Genomic DNA, 18,014 nt, shown 5'->3' with positions numbered 1-18,014 from the left:
TCAGGTATGTTGCAGTAGAAAAGAGGTTGATGATCTTAAGGAAAATTTCATCCATGCTTTGATATGGTCTCACTCTTAGGCTAGGGTTTGATTGTCTTGGAGCTTGAGGTAGGCTGACACAGTCATGTTTTTTTGAAGCCATTCCCTAGTCATCTTGCCTCAGAGAGATACAAAGAATAACAAATGAACTACTGCCTAACTTAAAAAATAAAGCCATTGCTAATATAACCGTAGAAACTGCTTTTAAGGCAGTACTTGTGTTTGCTTCTTTGCTATGCAAGTAATGCATTTTCATTGTAGACAATTTCTTCTTCTTTCTTTTTTTTTTTTTTTTTTTTTTTTGTCTTTTTGTCTTTTTGCCATTTCTTGGGCCGCTCCCGTGGCATATGGAGGTTCCCAGGCTAGGGGTCTAATTGGAGCTGTAGCTGCCGGCCTACGCCAGACGCATAGCAATGCGGGATCCGAGCCGTGTCTGTGACCTACACCACAGCTCACGGCAACGCTGGATCGTTAACCCACTGAGCAAGGGCAGGGACCGAACCCACAACCTCATGATTCCTAGTCGGATTCGTTAACCACTGAGCCACAACGGGAACGCCCAATTGTAGGTAATTTCTTATTTCACTTTCACAAGAGTCCAGTTTACCAGGAAGAGGTTGCGAGTATTTTACTGTCCTCACCTCTGTCTATCCCCTGTAGAGAAATAGTTGCATTAACTTGTCATTTATTATTTTTATCTGTTCTAAACAGGTGAAACTGGACAGAGTTTTAAAGAGTCCCATCAAGGAGAACCTATAGAAGAGCCAGAAAGTACTAAAGAATCCAGATCATCATGGAAAAGAGTTTCTTTTGAGAGGTAGCATTCAGTGTCTATGAATTTAATCAAAGAACTTAAACAAGTTATGCTTTTCCTTCTGTTAAGAATTAAAATTGCACACAGTATGCCGGAATGGCAGCAAAAAGCCAAACCAAAACAGAAAAAGCTAATGTGAAAATTTTACTAACCTCTCATATTTTAAACCTCCTGGAGGGAGTTTTAAGAACCTCAAGCTGTGGAGTTCCCTTGTGGTGCAGTAGGTTAAGGATCTGACATTGTCACTGCAGTGGCTTGGGTAGCTGCTATGGTGTCGGTTTGATCCCTGGCCCACAACTTCCATGCTGCAGGCACAAGGAGGTGGGGATCAAAAATATCCTCAAGCAATATGTAATACTTAATTCTCCCATTAACCACATAATTAGATTTTACAATTTCCCTCAATCATCAAAGTACTTTGTTTCTTGCAAAAATCTTAGAAAGTACCAAGAAATAAAAAAGAAGCAAAAAAAAAAAAGAATAAAAGATAACCTCTTTCAGAACTGAATAATTGCTTGTCAACATTTTGTTGTACTTTAATCTTTTTTTTTCTTTTTCTGTCTTTCTAGGGCTCTACCCACGGTATATGGAGGTTCCCAGGCTAGGGATCCAATCAGAGCTGAAGCTGCTGACCTGTACCACAGCCACAGCAGTGTGGGATCTGAATTGCATCTGCGACCTACAACACAGCTCAAGGCAACGCAGATTCTTTAGGATTCTTTACCCACTGAGCGAGGCCAGGGATCAAACTGTCAGTTTCATTAACCACTGAGCCATGATGGGAGCTCCTGTACTTTAATCTTTGGTACTGAGTTTTTCTTTTTTTTGGATTTAGTCACCTTATGTGTGTAATTTTGTTTCCTGCATTTTAAAATTTAACACATTAGGAGTTCCTGTCGTGGCGCAGTGGTTAACGAATCCGACTAGGAATCATGAGGTTGCGGGTTCGGTCCCTGCCCTTGCTCAGTGGGTTAACGATCCGGCGTTGCCGTGAGCTGTGGTGTAGGTTGCAGATGTGGCTCAGATCCCGCGTTGCTGTGGCTCTGGCGTGGGCCAGTGGCTACAGCTCCGATTCAACCCCTAGCCTGGGTACCTCCACATGCCGCGGGAGCAGCCCAAAGAAATAGCAAAAAAAAAAAAAGACAAAAAAATAAAATAAAATAAATAAATAAATAAAATTTAACACATTAAGTCTTTTCCTAAATGGAAAAGATCATAATTAATCACTGTATAACATACCATTCATTTGAGTGCATCATAATTTACTAAACCACTCTTTTACAGTGGTGGTAGTTTTTTCTGTTTTTTTGTTTGTTTTGCCTTTTGGCTGGTTCTAGAGCCGCACCCTCAGCATATGGAGTTTCCCAGGCTAGGGGTCTAATTGGAGCTGTAGCTGCCGGCCTATGCCAGAGCCACAGCAACATGGGATCCAAGCCGAGTCTTCAAACTACACCACAGCTTATGGCAACACCGGATCTTTAACCCACTGAGCAAGGCCAGGGATCAAACCCACAACCTCATGGTTCCTCGTCAGATTCGTTAACCACTGAGCCACGATGGGAACTCCTTTTCTGTGTTTCTTATATTACTGTTTCTTTAATGTGATACCTACTTTTATTTTTTCCTCCCTTCTCTTGCCCATATATATATATATATATATAATTATTATTATTATTATTATTTTGCCATTTCTCGGGCCACTTTCACAGCATATGGAGGTTCCCAGGTTAGGGGTCGAATCGGAGCTGGAGCCACTGGCCTACGCCACAGCCACAGCAACCCAGGATCCGAGCCATATCTGTGACCTACACCACAGCTCATGGCAATGCCAGATCGTTAACCCACTGAGCAAGGCCAGGGATCGAACCTGCAACCTCATGGTTTCTAGTCAGATTCATTAAACACTGAGCCACGAAGAGAACTCCTCTCCTGCCCATGTATTAAGTTACATTCAGAGTCAAAGACTATAAGGCTGCTAAAAGTTGCCAAATTGCTTTCTAAAAGGGTATTTATACATTTACCAGCAATGTAAAAATGCTGGATTATTGCACCCTCATGAACCAGTATTGTTGACCAATACCAGAGTTTTAAAATTTGTGCTGTTTTGGGCGTTCCCATTGTGGCTCAGTGGTAATGAATCTGACTAGTATCCATGAGGTTGCAGGTTTCATCCCTAGCTTTGCTCTGTGGGTTAAGGATCTGGCATTGCTGTGGGCTCTAGTGTTAGTTGCAGACACGGCTCAGATCTAGTGTTGCTATGTCTGTGACATGGGCCAGCAGCTGCTGCTCCAGTTTGACCCCTAGCCTGGGAACTTCATGTGCCGAGGGTGTGACCCTAAAAAGCAAAAGCAAAAAAAGAAAAAAAAATTGTGCTATTTTCATAGGCAAAATACAGTGTTATTGCAGTTTTGATTGTAGTTCCACTAAGTGGGGGTTGAACATGATACTGTGACTTTCTTTTAAATATGGAGGTCGTCATGGTTTGAAAAGCACAGGCAAAGCCTCTTCTTTTTTTTTTTTTGTCTTTTTTTGTTGTTGTTGTTGCTATTTCTTGGGCCACTCCGTGGCATATGGAGGTTCCCAGGCTAGGGGTTGAATCGGAGCTGTAGCCACCGGCCTACGCCAGAGCCACAGCAACGCGGGATCCGAGCCGCATCTGCAACCTACACCACAGCTCACGGCAACGCCGGATCGTTAACCCACTGAGCAAGGGCAGGGACCGAACCCGCAACCTCATGGTTCCTAGTTGGATTCGTTAACCACTGCGCCACGACAGGAACTCCGTAAAGCCTCTTCTTATTTGAATATAGTACATTGTAGAAAGTCTTACCTTTTTTTTTTTTTTTAGCCGCCCCAAGGCATATGGAGTTCCCAGGCCAGGGATCAGATCCGAGCTGCAGTCGCAGCAATGCCAGATCCTTAACCCACTGTGCACGGCCAGGGATCGAAACTGCATCCTAGTGCTCCCAAAATGTCACCAATCCCATTGCACCATAGTGGAAACTCCCTAGAAAATAATATTTTAAAGGAGACCGTCATAAGATGAATTTCTTGACTTTGTTTATTAGGTTTTATTTGAAAGTACACAAGTGAAACAGTAGTACAAAGGAGTTCCTGCTGTGGCACAGTGGGATTGGCAGCGTCTCTGCAGCACTGGGAGCACTGGGGTGCACTGGGGTGCAAGTTCAATCCATAGCCCAGCACAGTGGGTTAAGGATCTAGCATTGCCTCAGCAATGGCACAGATTGCAACTCTGGGAACTTCATACACCTTGGGACAGCCAAAAAAGAAAATATGAAGATCGTTAGTGGAAAGTTAATACCCTGATTCTCCTACCTTCCACACTTGTAACCAGTGTTCGTTGTTTCCTCTGTGTATTCTTTTACGCATCTAGTCCTTGACATTTTATATGCAGCTTTTTCCACCATACATATATCAATTAAAACAGATAAGCAGCTTGAATGAAGCAGCTTTCTGGGTCCTCACGGAAAGGGCCCTTAGTGGTCAGGCCAGGCACTGACTAAGCGAGGGAACTCTTTCAGGTGTTCCTTGTCGTCTGAGGTGTTGGGCCCCTCTTGGGATGGAGATGAAGCGGAATCTACAGGAGAAATAATTAGACTTGGAGACACAGCACATACCTTTTCTCTGAGAAGTAATGGTGAGTAGTTAAACTTTAAATATCAGTTATTATTCAACATACAACTATGAAAATGTAAATAGATATGTTTGAGAGTGTTTAAAAGTTGAGAATAGAAAGAGCCCTAACTGGACAACAAAACTGAAATTTCGGAATACCACCATTACCCACTAACTATTGACAGTTGTCCAAAATGGGTCAAGTGGGAGCCCCAGTGGACTGATGGGTAGATGCAAGTTTGTCCTGTGATAGATAGGACCTGATAACCTGGGAAGAAAATTCTCGTTGCAGCTTAATGGTCTGATCACACTCAGAATACCGCTAAATGTAGTTTCCTGAGCTGGGTGACTGACTTTTTTTCATGATTTCAACCAAGTCTGTATATCCAGTGGCATTTTTTCTTCAGGCTTCAGGTCACGTTTCTAGCAGTCTACTGCCGTATACTTAGTAAATCTGAATATTTTTCAAGCCCATTTTGAGCCTCTCATTTTACCCTTCTCCAATCTTTCAAGCCCATTTTGAGCCTCTCATCTTGCCCTTCTTTAGCCATCCACCCCCTGTTCTGCCCACCTTGGTTGCCTTGCTTTTCTGTTGGCATCATATTGTTTCTTTTCCTTTCTGTTCCTGGCAGACTCACTCTGTACAAAGCCCAGCCTCTGAGGTTCTGTATTCTTACAGTGTGACCTTTTTGCCTTATTTCAATAATACCATTCTCACATTGTGCTGTAATTTTGACTATTCTGTAAACTGTGAATTCCAGTGAGAGTAACCATCTCATATTCATTCAGCAAATATTTATTGAGTGCCTCCCCTGTGCCAGGCAATGGTGATAAAGTGGTAAACAAAACAGACACAGGAGTTCCCGTCGTGGCGCAGTGGTTAACGAATCCGACTAGGAACCATGACATTGCAGGTTCGGTCCCTGCCCTTGCTCAGTGGGTTAACAATCCGGCGTTGCCATGAGTTGTGGTGTAGGTTGCAGACGCGGCTCGGATCCTGTGTTGCTGTGGCTCTGGCGTAGGCCAGTGGCTACAGCTCTGATTCGACCCCTAGCCTGGGAACCTCCATATGCCGCAGGAGCGGCCCAAAGAAATAGCAAAAAAAAAGACAAAAAAAAAAAAAAAAACAGACACAAATCCCTTCCCTTATGGAGCTTACATTCCACTTGTGGAGGCTATCAATAGATAAGACAAATAATAAAATTATTTATATTCATCTTAGTATTCTAAAAATTAGCAAAACATCAGGCCCACAATAAGTATTTTTTTTTTTTTTAATGGAAGCAGAAGAATTCTAGCGTAGAAGTAAGTCCATTAAGTTATGGTAATTAAGTGGCCAACATTCTCATCCAGACTTTACTACTGGCTTGTGACTTTGGACAAGGCCCTACTTATCTGACCCCTTGTTTCTTCAAGTGTTAAAAGTAGAGAATTCAACTAGACTGTCTTCTGAAATCCCTTTTAGCATTACTATTCTGATTTCCAAGGAGTAGACACTATCTCCATTCCAAGGAATTATGTTCAGAGAAGTCTGGAAGGTCAGACAGTAGACCAAAGACACGTATTTGCCACTAGGTTGGGCAAAGTAGTGGAGTGACCAGAGTCAAATGTAATTAATGCATCTGACCCTCTGCCTTGAAGAAACATTCTTCAAGGCAGAGAGTCAGATGGAAGGGATAGTGGTTTTAGAAATGGGGCTCTGTGATAGCAAGTGCCACATAGAAAGGTTCTATCTGTTAAAATTGAATCACTTGTTTTCGTATTTTAACTGTTTAGATTATAATGCAGTTAAAGAAAAAGGAAAGATTAACAGAAAAGCCAGGCTAAGGTGTTTGGGTTTAATGTCATATAGTAACTTCCTTTTACATCTAGATTTAAATTATCAGATAGGAGTTCCCGTCGTGGCGCAGTGGTTAACGAATCCAACTAGGAACCATGAGGTTGAGGGTTCGATCCCTGCCCTTGCTCAGTGGGTTAAGGATCCGGTGTGGCCATGAGCTGTGGTGTAGGTTACAGATGAGGCTGGGATCCCGTGTTGCTGTGGCTCTGGTGGAGGCCGGCAGCTACAGCTCCGATTCAACCCCTAGCCTGGGAACCTCCATATGCCGCGGAAGCGGCCCAAGAAATGGCAAAAAGACAAAAGTAAATAAATAAATTATCAGATAAATGCCATCATATATGTTCATAGACATCTAATTTAGGCTTTAATTCTTAAGCCTATAAGTTTTTTTGCAGTATAATTGACATATATCAGTTATACAGGTATGCAGTACTGATTCTTGTATATATTGCAAAATGATTGCTACAGTATATCTAGTTAATACTCATCACCACAAAGTTACAAATTTTTTTTCTTGGTGATGAGAACTTTCAAGATCTACTCTATTAGCAACTTTCAAATATGCAGTACAGTATTTTTTTCTTAAATCTTTTTTATTGAGATACAGTTGATATACAATATTGTATGTTATAGGTGTACACATAATGATTCACAGTTTTTTATTTTTGACCTTGCTGAGGCATGTAGGAGTTTCTGGGCCACACCACAGCAGCAACCCAAACCGCTGCAGTGACACCACAGGATCCTTAACTCCCTGCACCACAAGAGAATTCCTGATTCACAGTTTTTAAAGGTATACTCCAGGAGTTCCCTGGTGGCCTAGCAGTTAAGGATTTGACAGTGTCACTGCTGTGGCTTGGCCTGGGAACTTCTGCATGCTGTGGGTACAAGAGAAAAAAAATAATAAAAGGGATATACTCCATTTATAGTTATTATCAAATATTAGCTATATTCCCTGTTATACAATATATCCCTGTAGCTTATTTATTTTATATATAATAATTTGTTCCTCTTAACCCCCTACCACTATCTTGCCCTTCTCCCCACTGCTAACCACTAGTTTATTCTATTTGCAAGTCTGTTTCCTTGGTGTTATGGTCACTAGTTTATTTTTTAGATTTCACATATAAGTAATATCATGCAATATTTGTCTTTCTCTGACTTATTTCACTTAGCATAATACTCTCCAAGTCCATCCATGTTGTTGCAAATGGCAAAATTTTCATTTTTATGGCTCCCTAGTGTTTTATTGTACACACATATATACATATATGTAAAGCATCCTTTTTCTCCATTCATCTGTTGAGGAACACTTAGGTTACTTCCATCTCCTGGCCATTGTAAATAATGTTGCTGTGGAACATTGGGGTGCACACATCTTTTCAAATTAGTGTTCTCTATTTTTTTGGGGGGGGGGGAATATATAGCCACTAGTAGAATTGCTGGGTCGTGGTAGTTCCATTTTTAGTTTTTGAGAACCCTCCATACTTTTTCCCACAGTGGCTGCACCAATTTACATCCCCAACATTGTATAAGGGTTTCACATCCTCACCATCATTTGTTATTTGTGGTTTTAAATCATAATCATTCTGACAAGTGTGAGGTGATCTCTTATTGTGGTTTTGTATTTCTCTGATGATTAGCGATGTTGAGCATCTCTTGTGCCTATTGGCAATCTGTATGTCTTCTTTGGGAAAATGTCTATTCAGGTCTTTTGCTCATTTTTTAATTAGATTGTTTAATTTTTTTGATGTTGAGTTGTATGAGCTGTTTATATAGTTTGGATATTAACCCCTTACTGGTCATGTTATTAGCAAGTATTTCCTAGTTTTAAAGGTTATCTTTTTTGTCAGTGGTTTCCTTTGCTGTGCAAAAGATTTTAAATCCAACTAGGTGCCATTTATTTTTGCTTTTATTTCCTTTGCTTTAGGGAGACAGATCCAAAAAAGTATTGCTATAATTCATATTCACATTCGTATATGTCAAACAAAAAGTATTCTGCCATTGTTTTTTTGCTAGAAGTTTTATGGTTTTCAGTCTTAGATTTAGATCTCTAATCCATTATAGGTTTTTTTTTAATTGTATATGATGGGAGAAAATTTTCTGATTTCATTGTTTTACATGTTGCTGTTCTATTTTCCCAGCACGACTTATTGAAGAGACTGTATTTTCTCCACTGTGTATTCTTGACTCCTTTGTCATAGATTGAGTGTAAGTGTATAGGTTTATTTATTTCCCGTGCTCTCTTCTGTTCCATCTGTCCTGTGTGGCTGGTTTTGTGCTGTTATCATGCTGTCTTGATTATTAGAATCTTGCAGTGTAGTCTGAAGTCAGGCAGCATGATTTCTCCAGCTCTGTCTTTTTAAAGATTGTTTTGGCTATTCAAGGTCTTTTTTTGTTTCCATACAGATTTTTTTTTGTTGTCTTTTTGCCATTTCTTGGGCCGCTCCCACGGCATATGGAGGTTCCCAGGCTAGGGGTCTAATCAGAGGTGTAGCTGCCAGCCTGCGCCAGAGCCACAGCAACACAGGATCCGAGCCATGTCTACAACCTACACCACAGCTCAGGGCAACACCAGATCCTTAACCCACTGAGCAAGGGCAGGGACCCAACCCGCAACCTCATGGTTCCTAGTCAGATGCGTTAACCACTGTGCCACGATGGGAACTCCTGTTTCCATATAAATTTTAAATTTATTTTTTCTAGTTCCGTGAAAAATGCCCTTGGTGTATTGATAAGGGTTGCATTGATAGTATGGTCATTTTGACAATATTAATTCTTCAGTTCATGGACATAGTATATCTTTCCATTTGTGTCCTCTTCAGTTTCTCTCATTAGTGTCTTATAGGTTTTGGAGTACATGTCTTTTAGGTCCTTAGGTATGTTTATTCTTACATTTAGCATTTGGATTTTTTTTTTTTTTTTTTGTCTTTTTTGGGCCACATCCATGGCATATGGAAGTTCCCAGGCTAGGGGTTGAACTGGAGCTACAGCTGCCAGCCTATACCACAGCCACAGCAATGCCAGATCTGAGGCACATTTGTGACCTACACCACAGCTCACACTGAACAAGGCCAGGGATCAAACGCATCTTCATGAATACTAGTTGGGTTTGTTACCACTGAGCCCCGATGGGAACAACTCCTGTTTTTTTTTTTTGTTTTGTTTTGTTTTTTTCTTTTAAACTTAAATAAACTGTTACAAAATAGACTTTAGAAAATAAGTTCCAAATTGTAGTTAAAAGGCTCCCCTTCCATAGATGATATTGCCACCATCAGCTCTCTCTGAATTTGCCTTTCTCTGGTGTTGAAATCTGGCTGGTGAGGGTAGCTCAGCATCGTGGCAGAGCTTGGCAGGGAGTTTCTTGCAGGGCTGGTCATAGGGAAGAGCATGGTGACAAAGGCTAGGAGAGAGGAGATCCTTCAAGGACAGGAGGAGTACCTCATTTCTCCTTGGGAAAGAAGCAAGATCTGGGTCATCTTCACAGGGGAAGAGGAGAAAAGAGCTGGGGATGCCCAAACTGCTCCTGAGAGAAACAGAGATCAAGCTTTTCCCTGCAGCCTGCCTACCTCCCACCTCCCTCCCAGCCCATATTCTGATTTTTGGAGACTCGAACTTCAGAGGGAGAAGCTGAGGTCAGTCAGTCACTAGGGTGAAGGGTCCAGGAGTGTGGTTTTGGGCATGGATGGAAGGGGCAGTGACAAGTCCCCTCTGTCCACTGCTGGCACTGTTGGAGTTCCAGAGCTGACCACTGTCCACTCCTCCTGGTGCTGCTGCTGGTGGAATATTTTATTATTTTTAATGGGATGGTAAATGGGATTGTTTCCTTAATTTCTCTTTCTGATATTTTGTTGTTAATGTATAGAAATGCACAGATTTTTGTATATTATTTTTGTATCCAGCAACTTTACCAGATTCATTAATGAGCTCTAGTAGTTTCCTAAAAACATCTTTAGGATTTTGTATGTCACAGCATCATGTCATCTGCATAACATCTTAGGGGAAATGCTTTCATCTTTTCACTGTTGAGCATGGTGTTAGCTGTGTGCTTGTCACGTATAGCCTTTATTATGCTGAGGTATGTTCTCTCTGTTCCCACTTTCTGGAGAATGGTTGTTTTTTTTTGTTTGTTTGTTTTTGTTTTTAAATGACAAATGGATGTTGAGTTTTGTCAGAAGCTTTTTCTGCATTTATTGAGATGATCATAGGATTTTTGTTTTTTAATTTGTTGGTTTTGTTTTTGTTTTTGTCTTGTTGTTGTTGTTGTTGCTATTTCTTGGGCCGCTCCCGTGGCATATGGAGGTTCCCAGGCTAGGGGTTGAATCGGAGCTGTAGCCACCGGCCTACGTCAGAGCCACAGCAGTGCGGGAACCGAGCCACGTCTGCAATCTACACCACAGCTCACGGCAACACCGGATCGTTAACCCACTGAGCAAGGGCAGGGACCGAACCCGCAACCTCATGATTCCTAGTCGGATTCGTTAACCACTGCGCCACGACGGGAACTCCGCATTGTTGGATTTGATTTGCTAATATTTTGTTGAGAATTTTTGTGTCTGTGTACATCAGTGATATTGGCCTGTAAATTTCTTTTTTTGTGGTGTCTTTGGTTTTTATATCAGGGTGATGGTGGCCTCATAGAATAGGTTTGAAAGTGTTCCTTCCTCTGCAATTTTCTGGAGTAGTTTGAGAGGGATAGTTATTAACTGTTCTCTGTTTGGTATAAACCCCTATGAAGCCATCTGGTCCTGGACTGTTGTTTGTTGGGGGTTTTTAAGTTGCTGATTCAGTTTCATTACTGGTAATTGGTTTGTTCATATTTTCCATGTCTTTATGGTTCAGTCTTGGGATATTGTACGTTTTGGAGAATTTGTACATTGCTTCTATGTTGTCTGTTTTATTTGCATATAGTTGTTTGTAGTAATCTCTTATGGTCTTTTGTACTTCTTTGGTGCTGGTTGTAACTTCTTTTTCATTTCTGATTTTATTGATTTGGACCATGTCTCGCTTTCTTGATGTGAGGCTAAAAGTTATCAATTTTGTTGTCTTTTCAAAGAACCAACTCTTAGTTTCATTGATCTTTTGTTGTTGTTGTTCATTCTCTATTTTATCTATTTCTGCTTTGATCTTCATGATTTCTTTCCATCTACTAATTTTGGGTTTTGTTTTTTCTTACTTTTTTCTAGTTCCTGTAAGAGTAAAGTTAGTTTGAGAATTTTGTTTCCTGAGGTAACTTCTTTCTTAGAACTGTTTTTGCTGCATCCCATAGATTTTGGATTATTGTGTTGTTTTTGAGCATCCTGTAGATTTTGGATTGTTGTGTTTTATTTTCATGTGTCTCCAGGTGTTTTTCAGTTCCTCTATGATTTCTTCAGTGATGCATTGATTGTTTAGTAGCATATTGCTAAGTCTCCACATGTTTGTGTTTTTTGCATTTTTTTTTTATCCTTGTAGTTGATTTCTAGTCTCATAGCACTGTGGTCAGAAAAGATGCTTGATCTAATTTCAGTTTTCTTAAATTTACCAAGGCTTGTTTTGTAGCCTGGCATGTGATCTGTCCTGGAGGATGTTCCATGTGCAGTTGAGAAGAATATGTATTCCACTGCTTTTGGATGGAATGTTCTATATTTATAACTGTTAAGCCCATCTAGTCTAATGTGTCATTGAAGGACATTGTTTCCTTATTTTCTTTCTAGATGATCTTTCAATTGATGTTAGTAGGCTGTTAAAGTCCCTTCCTATTACTGCGATAGTGGCAGTTTTTCCTTTTATGTCTGTTAATATTTGCTTGATCTATTTGGGTTCATATACTTAAAATTGTTACATCATCTTGAATTGACCCTTTAATGTCTTTAATGTCTATTTTGTCTGATATAAGTATTGCTACCCCAGTTTTTTAAATTTCCATTTGAAAATGAAGTTTTTGTTTCTCTTTTTTACTTTTTAGGGCCTCACAGGATATGTAGGTTCCCAGGCTAGAGGTTAATCAGAGCTGTAACTGCTGGCCTATGCTACAGCAACACCAGATCCTTAACCCACTGAGCGAGGCCTGGGTCGAACCTGTGTCCTCATGGGTACTAGTCAGATTCATTTCCGCTGAGCCACAACGGGAACTCTTCAAATGGAAGTTTAAAGTTGCTGATCTCTTACTTTCAAATGCATTTTAACAACCCTGCATTTATATTCTCCTTCACTCATGGTTACTGTTTTGTTTTGGTTTTGTTTTGGCTGCACCCATAGAAAGTTCCCAGCCAGGTATCAAACCTGTGCCACAGCAGCAGCCTGAGCTGCTACAGTGACAAACACCAAATCCTTAACCTGTTGCACCACAGGAGAACATCTCATAATTACTGGTTATGATATCATGTCTTATTTATTTATTTATTTATTTGTCTTTTTATGGCCATACCCACAGCATATGGAAGTCCCAGGCCAGGGGTCAAATCAGAACTGCAGCTGCTGGCCTACACCACAGCCATGGCAATGCCGGATCCGAGCCACATCTGCAACCTGCACCACAGCTCATGGCAACACCACTTAACCCACTGTTTGGGGCCAGGAATTGAGCCTCTGTCCTCATGGATAGTACTTGGGTTTGTTACTGCTGAGCTACAACAGGAACTCCGATGTCATATCTTACATCTAATTGTTTTTTTTTTTTTTTTTTTTTTTTTTTTTTTTTTTTTTTTTTTTGTCTTTTTGCTATTTCTTTGGCCGCTCCTGCGGCATATGGAGGTTCCCAGGCTAGGGGTCTAATCGGAGCTGTAGCTGCTGGCCTACACCAGAGCCGCAGCAACGTGGGATCCGAGCCGCGTCTGCAACCTGCACCACAGCTCACGGCAACGCCGGATCGTTAACCCACTGAGCAAGGGCAGGGACCGAACCCGCAACCTCATGGTTCCTAGTCGGATTCGTTAACCACTGCACCACGATGGGAACTCCACATCTAATTGTTTTGATTATCCCTTAATTACTTACTGTGGCTATAGATGATTTTACTGCTTTTGTTTAAAAAAATTTTTTTTTTCTACAACAAAAAGACAAAAAAAAAAAAAAAAAAAAAAAGGAGTTCCCGTCGTGGCGCAGTGGTTAACGAATCCGACTAGGAACCATGAGGTTGCGGGTTCGGTCCCTGCCCTTGCTCAGTGGGTTAATGATCTGGCGTTGCCGTGAGCTGTGGTGTAGGTTGCAGACGCGGCTCGGATCCTGCATTGCTGTGGCTCTGGCGTAGGCCGGTGGCTACAGTTCCGATTGGACCCCTAGCCTGGGAACCTCCATATGCCGAGGGAGCGGCCCAAGAAATAGCAACAACAACAACAACAAGACAAAAAGACCAAAAAAAAATTTTTTTTTCTTTGTATGGCCGCACTTGGAGTATATGGAAGTTCCTGGCTAGGAGTTGAATTGGAACTGCAGCTGCAGGCCCTACACCAGAGCCATGGCAACACTGGATCCAAGCCACATCTGGGACCTACACTGTGGCTTGTGGCAATGCCAGATCCTTAACCAACTGAGCAAAACCAGGAGTTGAACCCACATCCTCACAGATACTATGTTGGGTTCTTAACCCACTCAGCCACAACAGGAACTCCTAAAAATTTTTTTTATTAAAGTATAGTTGATTTTTTTTAATTAAAGTATAGTTGATTTACAGTGTTGTACTGGTTTCTGCTGTACAGCAAAGTGATTTAGTTACACATATATATTCATTCTTTTTCACATTTTTTCCCCCATCATGGTCTGTCCCAGGAGATTGGATATAATTGCCTGTGCTATACAGTAGGACATCATTGGTTATCCATTCTAAATGTAATAGTTTGCATCTACTAACCCCAAACTCCCAATCCATCCCTCTTCTTCCCCCCACCGACCCCAGCAACCACAAGTCTGTTCTCCATATCTGTGAGTCTGTTTCTGTTCTATAAATAGGTTCATTTGTGCCATATTTTAGGTTCCACATGTAAGTGATATCACGTGGTATTTGTCTTTTTCTTTTTGACTTCACTTCATTTGAGAATCTTTAGTTGTATCCATGTTGTGGCAAATAGCATTACTTTGTTCTTTTCATGGCTGAGTAGTATTCCATTGTGTTTATGTATCACATCCATTCATCTGTTGATGGACGTTTAGATTGTTAACATTGACTTTTGTGAATAATGCTGCTGTGAATATAGGGGTGCATGTATTTTTTGAATTATAGTTTTGTTCAGTTATATGCCCAGGATCATATGGTAATTCTATTTTTACTTTCCTGAGGAACCTCCATACTCTTTTCCATAGTGGTCACACCAACTTAGAGTCCGACTAATAGTGTAGGAAGGTTCCCTATTCTTCACACCCTCTCCATTTGTAGACTTTCTAGTGATGACCATTCTGACCGGTATGAAATAGCACCTCATTGATTTGCATTTCTCTAATAATTAGTGATGTTGAGCATCTTTTCATGTCCCTACTAGCCATGTGTATGTCTTCTCTGGAGAAATGTTTATTAGGTCTTCTGTCCATTTTTAGATAGGGTTGTTTCTTTTGTTGTTGAGTTGTATGAGTTGTGTGTGTATTTTGGAGATTAAGCTCTTGTTGCATTGTTTACATATATTTTTCCCCATTCTGAAGCTTTTCTTTTTATTCTTTTTATTGTTTCCTTTGCTGTTCAAAAGCTTGTAGGTTTGATTAGGTCCCATTTGTTTATTTTTGGTTTAACTCTCTTGACCTGGGGAACTGACCTAATAAAAAAATATGTATGATTTATGTCAGAGAAGCTTTTGCCTATGTCCTCTTCTAGGAATTTTATGGTGTCATGTCTGATGTTTTAAGTCTTTAAACCATTTCGTGTTTATTTTTTGGCATGGTGTGAGGGTGTGTTCTAATTTTATTGATTTACATGCAGCTGACCAACTTTCCCAGCACCACTTACTGAAGAGACCGTCTTTTTCCCATTTTATATTCTTGCCTCTTTTGTTGCAGATTAGTTGACCATAGGTGTGTGTTTTATTTCTGGGCTCTCTATTCTGTTCCATTGATCCATATGTCTGTTTTTGTAACATTATCATACTTTTGATTACTGTAGCTTTGTAGTATTTCCTGAGGTCTGGGAGTTAAACCTCCTGTTTTGTTTTGTTTTGTTTTGTTTTTCCTTCAGGATTGCTTTGGATATTCTGGGTCTTATGGAAATTTATGGTTCCATGTAAATTTTTGGATTATTCTTGTTCTGTGAAAAATGTCATGGGTAATCTGATAGGGATTGCGTTAAATCTGTAAATTGCTTTGGGTTGTATTGCCATTTTAACAATATTAATCCTTCTAATGCAGGAGCATGGGATAGTTTTTCATTTATTTGAATCTTAATCACCTTTATTCATGTTTTATAGTTCTCAGTGTATAAGTCTTTTACCTCCTTGGTTAGGTTTATTCCCAGGTTATTTGGCGGGGGGCATTTAAAAGGTAATTTTTTTATTACATTCTCTTTCTAATATTTCATTGTTACTATACTGAAACACAACTGATTTCTGAATGTTAATCTTGTATCCTGCTACTTTACTGAATTCCTTTATCAGATCTAGTAGTTTTTTTGTGAAGTCGTTGGGTTTTCTCTATATAGTATCATGTCATCTGAATATGGTGACAATTTTACCTCTTCTTTTCCATTTTGGATACCTTTTATTTCTTTTTCTTGTCTGATTGCTGCAGCTAAAACTTCCAACGTAAGACTGTGTTGAAAAGAAGAGGTGAGAGTGGGCATCTTTGTCTCATTCCACATTTTATCAGAAAGGCTTTTAGCTTTTCTCCATCAAGTAGTATATTGGCTGTTGGTGTATCTTAAATAGCTTTTATTATATTGAAATATGTTTCTTCTATACCCACTTTGGTAAGGGATTTTTTGTTTTGTTTTGTTTTGTTTTTGTCTTTTTGCCATTTCTAGGGCCGCTCCTGTGGCATATGGAGGTTCCCAGGCTAGGGGTCGAATCGGAGCTGTAGCCGTCGGCCTACACCAGGGCCACAGTAAATGCGGGATCCGAGCCCTGTCTGCAACCTACACCACAGCTCGCGGCAACGCCGGATCCTTAACCCACTGAGCAAGGCCAGGGATCGAACCTGCAACCTCATGGTTCCTAGTCGGATTCGTTAACTGCTGAGCCACGATGGGAACTCCTTTTTTTTTTTTTTTTTTTTTAAATCATGAATGGATGTTGAATTTTGTCCATTGCTTTTTCTGCATCTCTTGAGATGATCATGTAGTTTTTGACTTTTCTTTTGTTAGTGTGGTGTATTACATGGATTTGTGTATGTTGAACCATCCTGTTGAACCTGGGATGAATCCCACTTGGTCATGGTGTATGATCTTTTTTATGTGTTGTTGGATTCAGTTTGCTAGAATTTTGTTAAGAATTTTTGCATCTGGAGTTCCCGTCGTGGCGCAGTGGTTAACGAATCCGACTAGGAACCATAAGGTTGCGGATTCGATCCCTGGCTTTGCTCAGTGGGTTGAGGATCCGGCGTTGCCGTGAGCTGTGGTGTAGGTTGCAGACGCGGCTCGGATCCCGCGTTGCTGTGGCTCTGGTGGAGGCCGGCAGCTACAGCTCCGATTAGACCCCTAGCCTGGGAACCTCCATATGCTGCGGGAGCGGCCCAAGAAATGGCAAAAAGACAAAAAAAAAAAAAAAAAAAAAAAAAAAGAATTTTTGCATCTATGTTCATCAAAGATACTGGCCTATTATTTTCTTTTTTGGTAGTATCTTTGGTTTTGGTATTAGGTGACGTTGGCTTAATGGTCTTTGGGAGTGTTCCCTCCTCTTCAATTTTCTGGGGGAGTTTGAGAAGGATCAATATAAGTTGTTTGTATGTTTGGTAGAATTAGCCTGTGAAGCGTTCTGGTCCTAGACTTTTGTGTATAGGGAGTTTTGTTTTGTTTTTAATACAGATTCTACTTCTTTTCTAGTGATTGGTCCTTTCAGATTATCTCTTTGTTCTTGACTCAGTTTTGGTGGGCTGTATGTTTCTAGAAAGCAGTCCTTTTCTTCTAGGTTGTCAAATGTATGGGCAGGCCATGTGCACTTCTGGGGGTGGGAGTGGTGAGTGGACCAGTTACAGGACCCTTGGCAGCAGTGGCAACCCCTGGGGAGGTTGTAGCAACAAGTAGTGCTGGGTCGAGGGACCCTTGGCAGTGATGATGGAGAATGCACACTCCCAGGGAGGAGGCAGGTGGTGCCTGGTCATGGGACGCTTGGCAGCATTTGGTCGTGCCCTCCTCTGGAGCCTGAGATGGTTGTTGCAGCCTGCACCTGCCCTTGTAGCCCAGGCAAGTGGTGCTCTGCTGTCTGAGAACCTGCACACACAAAGAAGTTCCTATGGCAGCACCATCCCCTTCTTTCACACTCCTCAACAATGGTGCCTTCCTTCTCTGGTGGGCCCTGGTCTCCTCCTGCACTCCCTTGGCTGTGGCACACCGCTCCCTAGTCCCCTCAGGCCGTTCCCACACAGCCAGTCCTAGTCCTGATCTCTGAAGTCTGAGCCTCAGCAACCAGACCCTGCTTGCCCCAGCGAACAAACATCTCAGGCTGGGGTGTGCCAGGAGGCAGCACTGACCGTCGGGTGTGGCATTCTCTCTGCTTTGCTCTCCTCAGACTGGCTGCTGCCCTTTCTCTCCAAGGTTTTGAAGCTCTTCTTCTACCCCTGATGATCTCACCA

At 41.2% G+C, this 18,014-nt stretch overlaps 1 protein-coding gene across 26 annotated transcripts in view; it reads left to right on the top strand.

The window, feature by feature from the left end:
- The window catches only part of CEP95 (centrosomal protein 95), a 63,951-nt gene that overhangs the window by 10,402 nt on the left and 35,535 nt on the right, over positions 1-18,014 (top strand). For 18 of the 26 annotated variants that reach the window (XR_014820931.1, XR_014820930.1, XM_021066756.2 and 15 more), the window contains 2 exons: positions 751-856; positions 4,396-4,511. Coding sequence is in view for 2 of the 26 variants with exons in the window: in XM_021066756.2 (XP_020922415.2) it covers positions 751-856; positions 4,396-4,511 (222 nt within the window). In the remaining 24 variants the exon portion in view is untranslated. The remainder of the gene's footprint in view (positions 1-750; positions 857-4,395; positions 4,512-18,014) is intronic. The other 8 variants (XM_084984020.1, XM_084984007.1, XM_084984014.1 and 5 more) reach the window with 1 other exon arrangement.

Source organism: Sus scrofa, chromosome 12 (assembly GCF_054392235.1).
Source record: "Sus scrofa isolate SSC_HxYL_T2T_F1_AM1 chromosome 12, Sscrofa_HxYL_maternal_Yorkshire_Landrace_v2.0, whole genome shotgun sequence".
NCBI classification, from domain to species: domain Eukaryota; kingdom Metazoa; phylum Chordata; class Mammalia; order Artiodactyla; family Suidae; genus Sus; species Sus scrofa.
The sequence above is the reverse complement of the archived record's forward strand: the minus strand, read 5'-3'. Positions and strand labels throughout refer to the sequence as shown.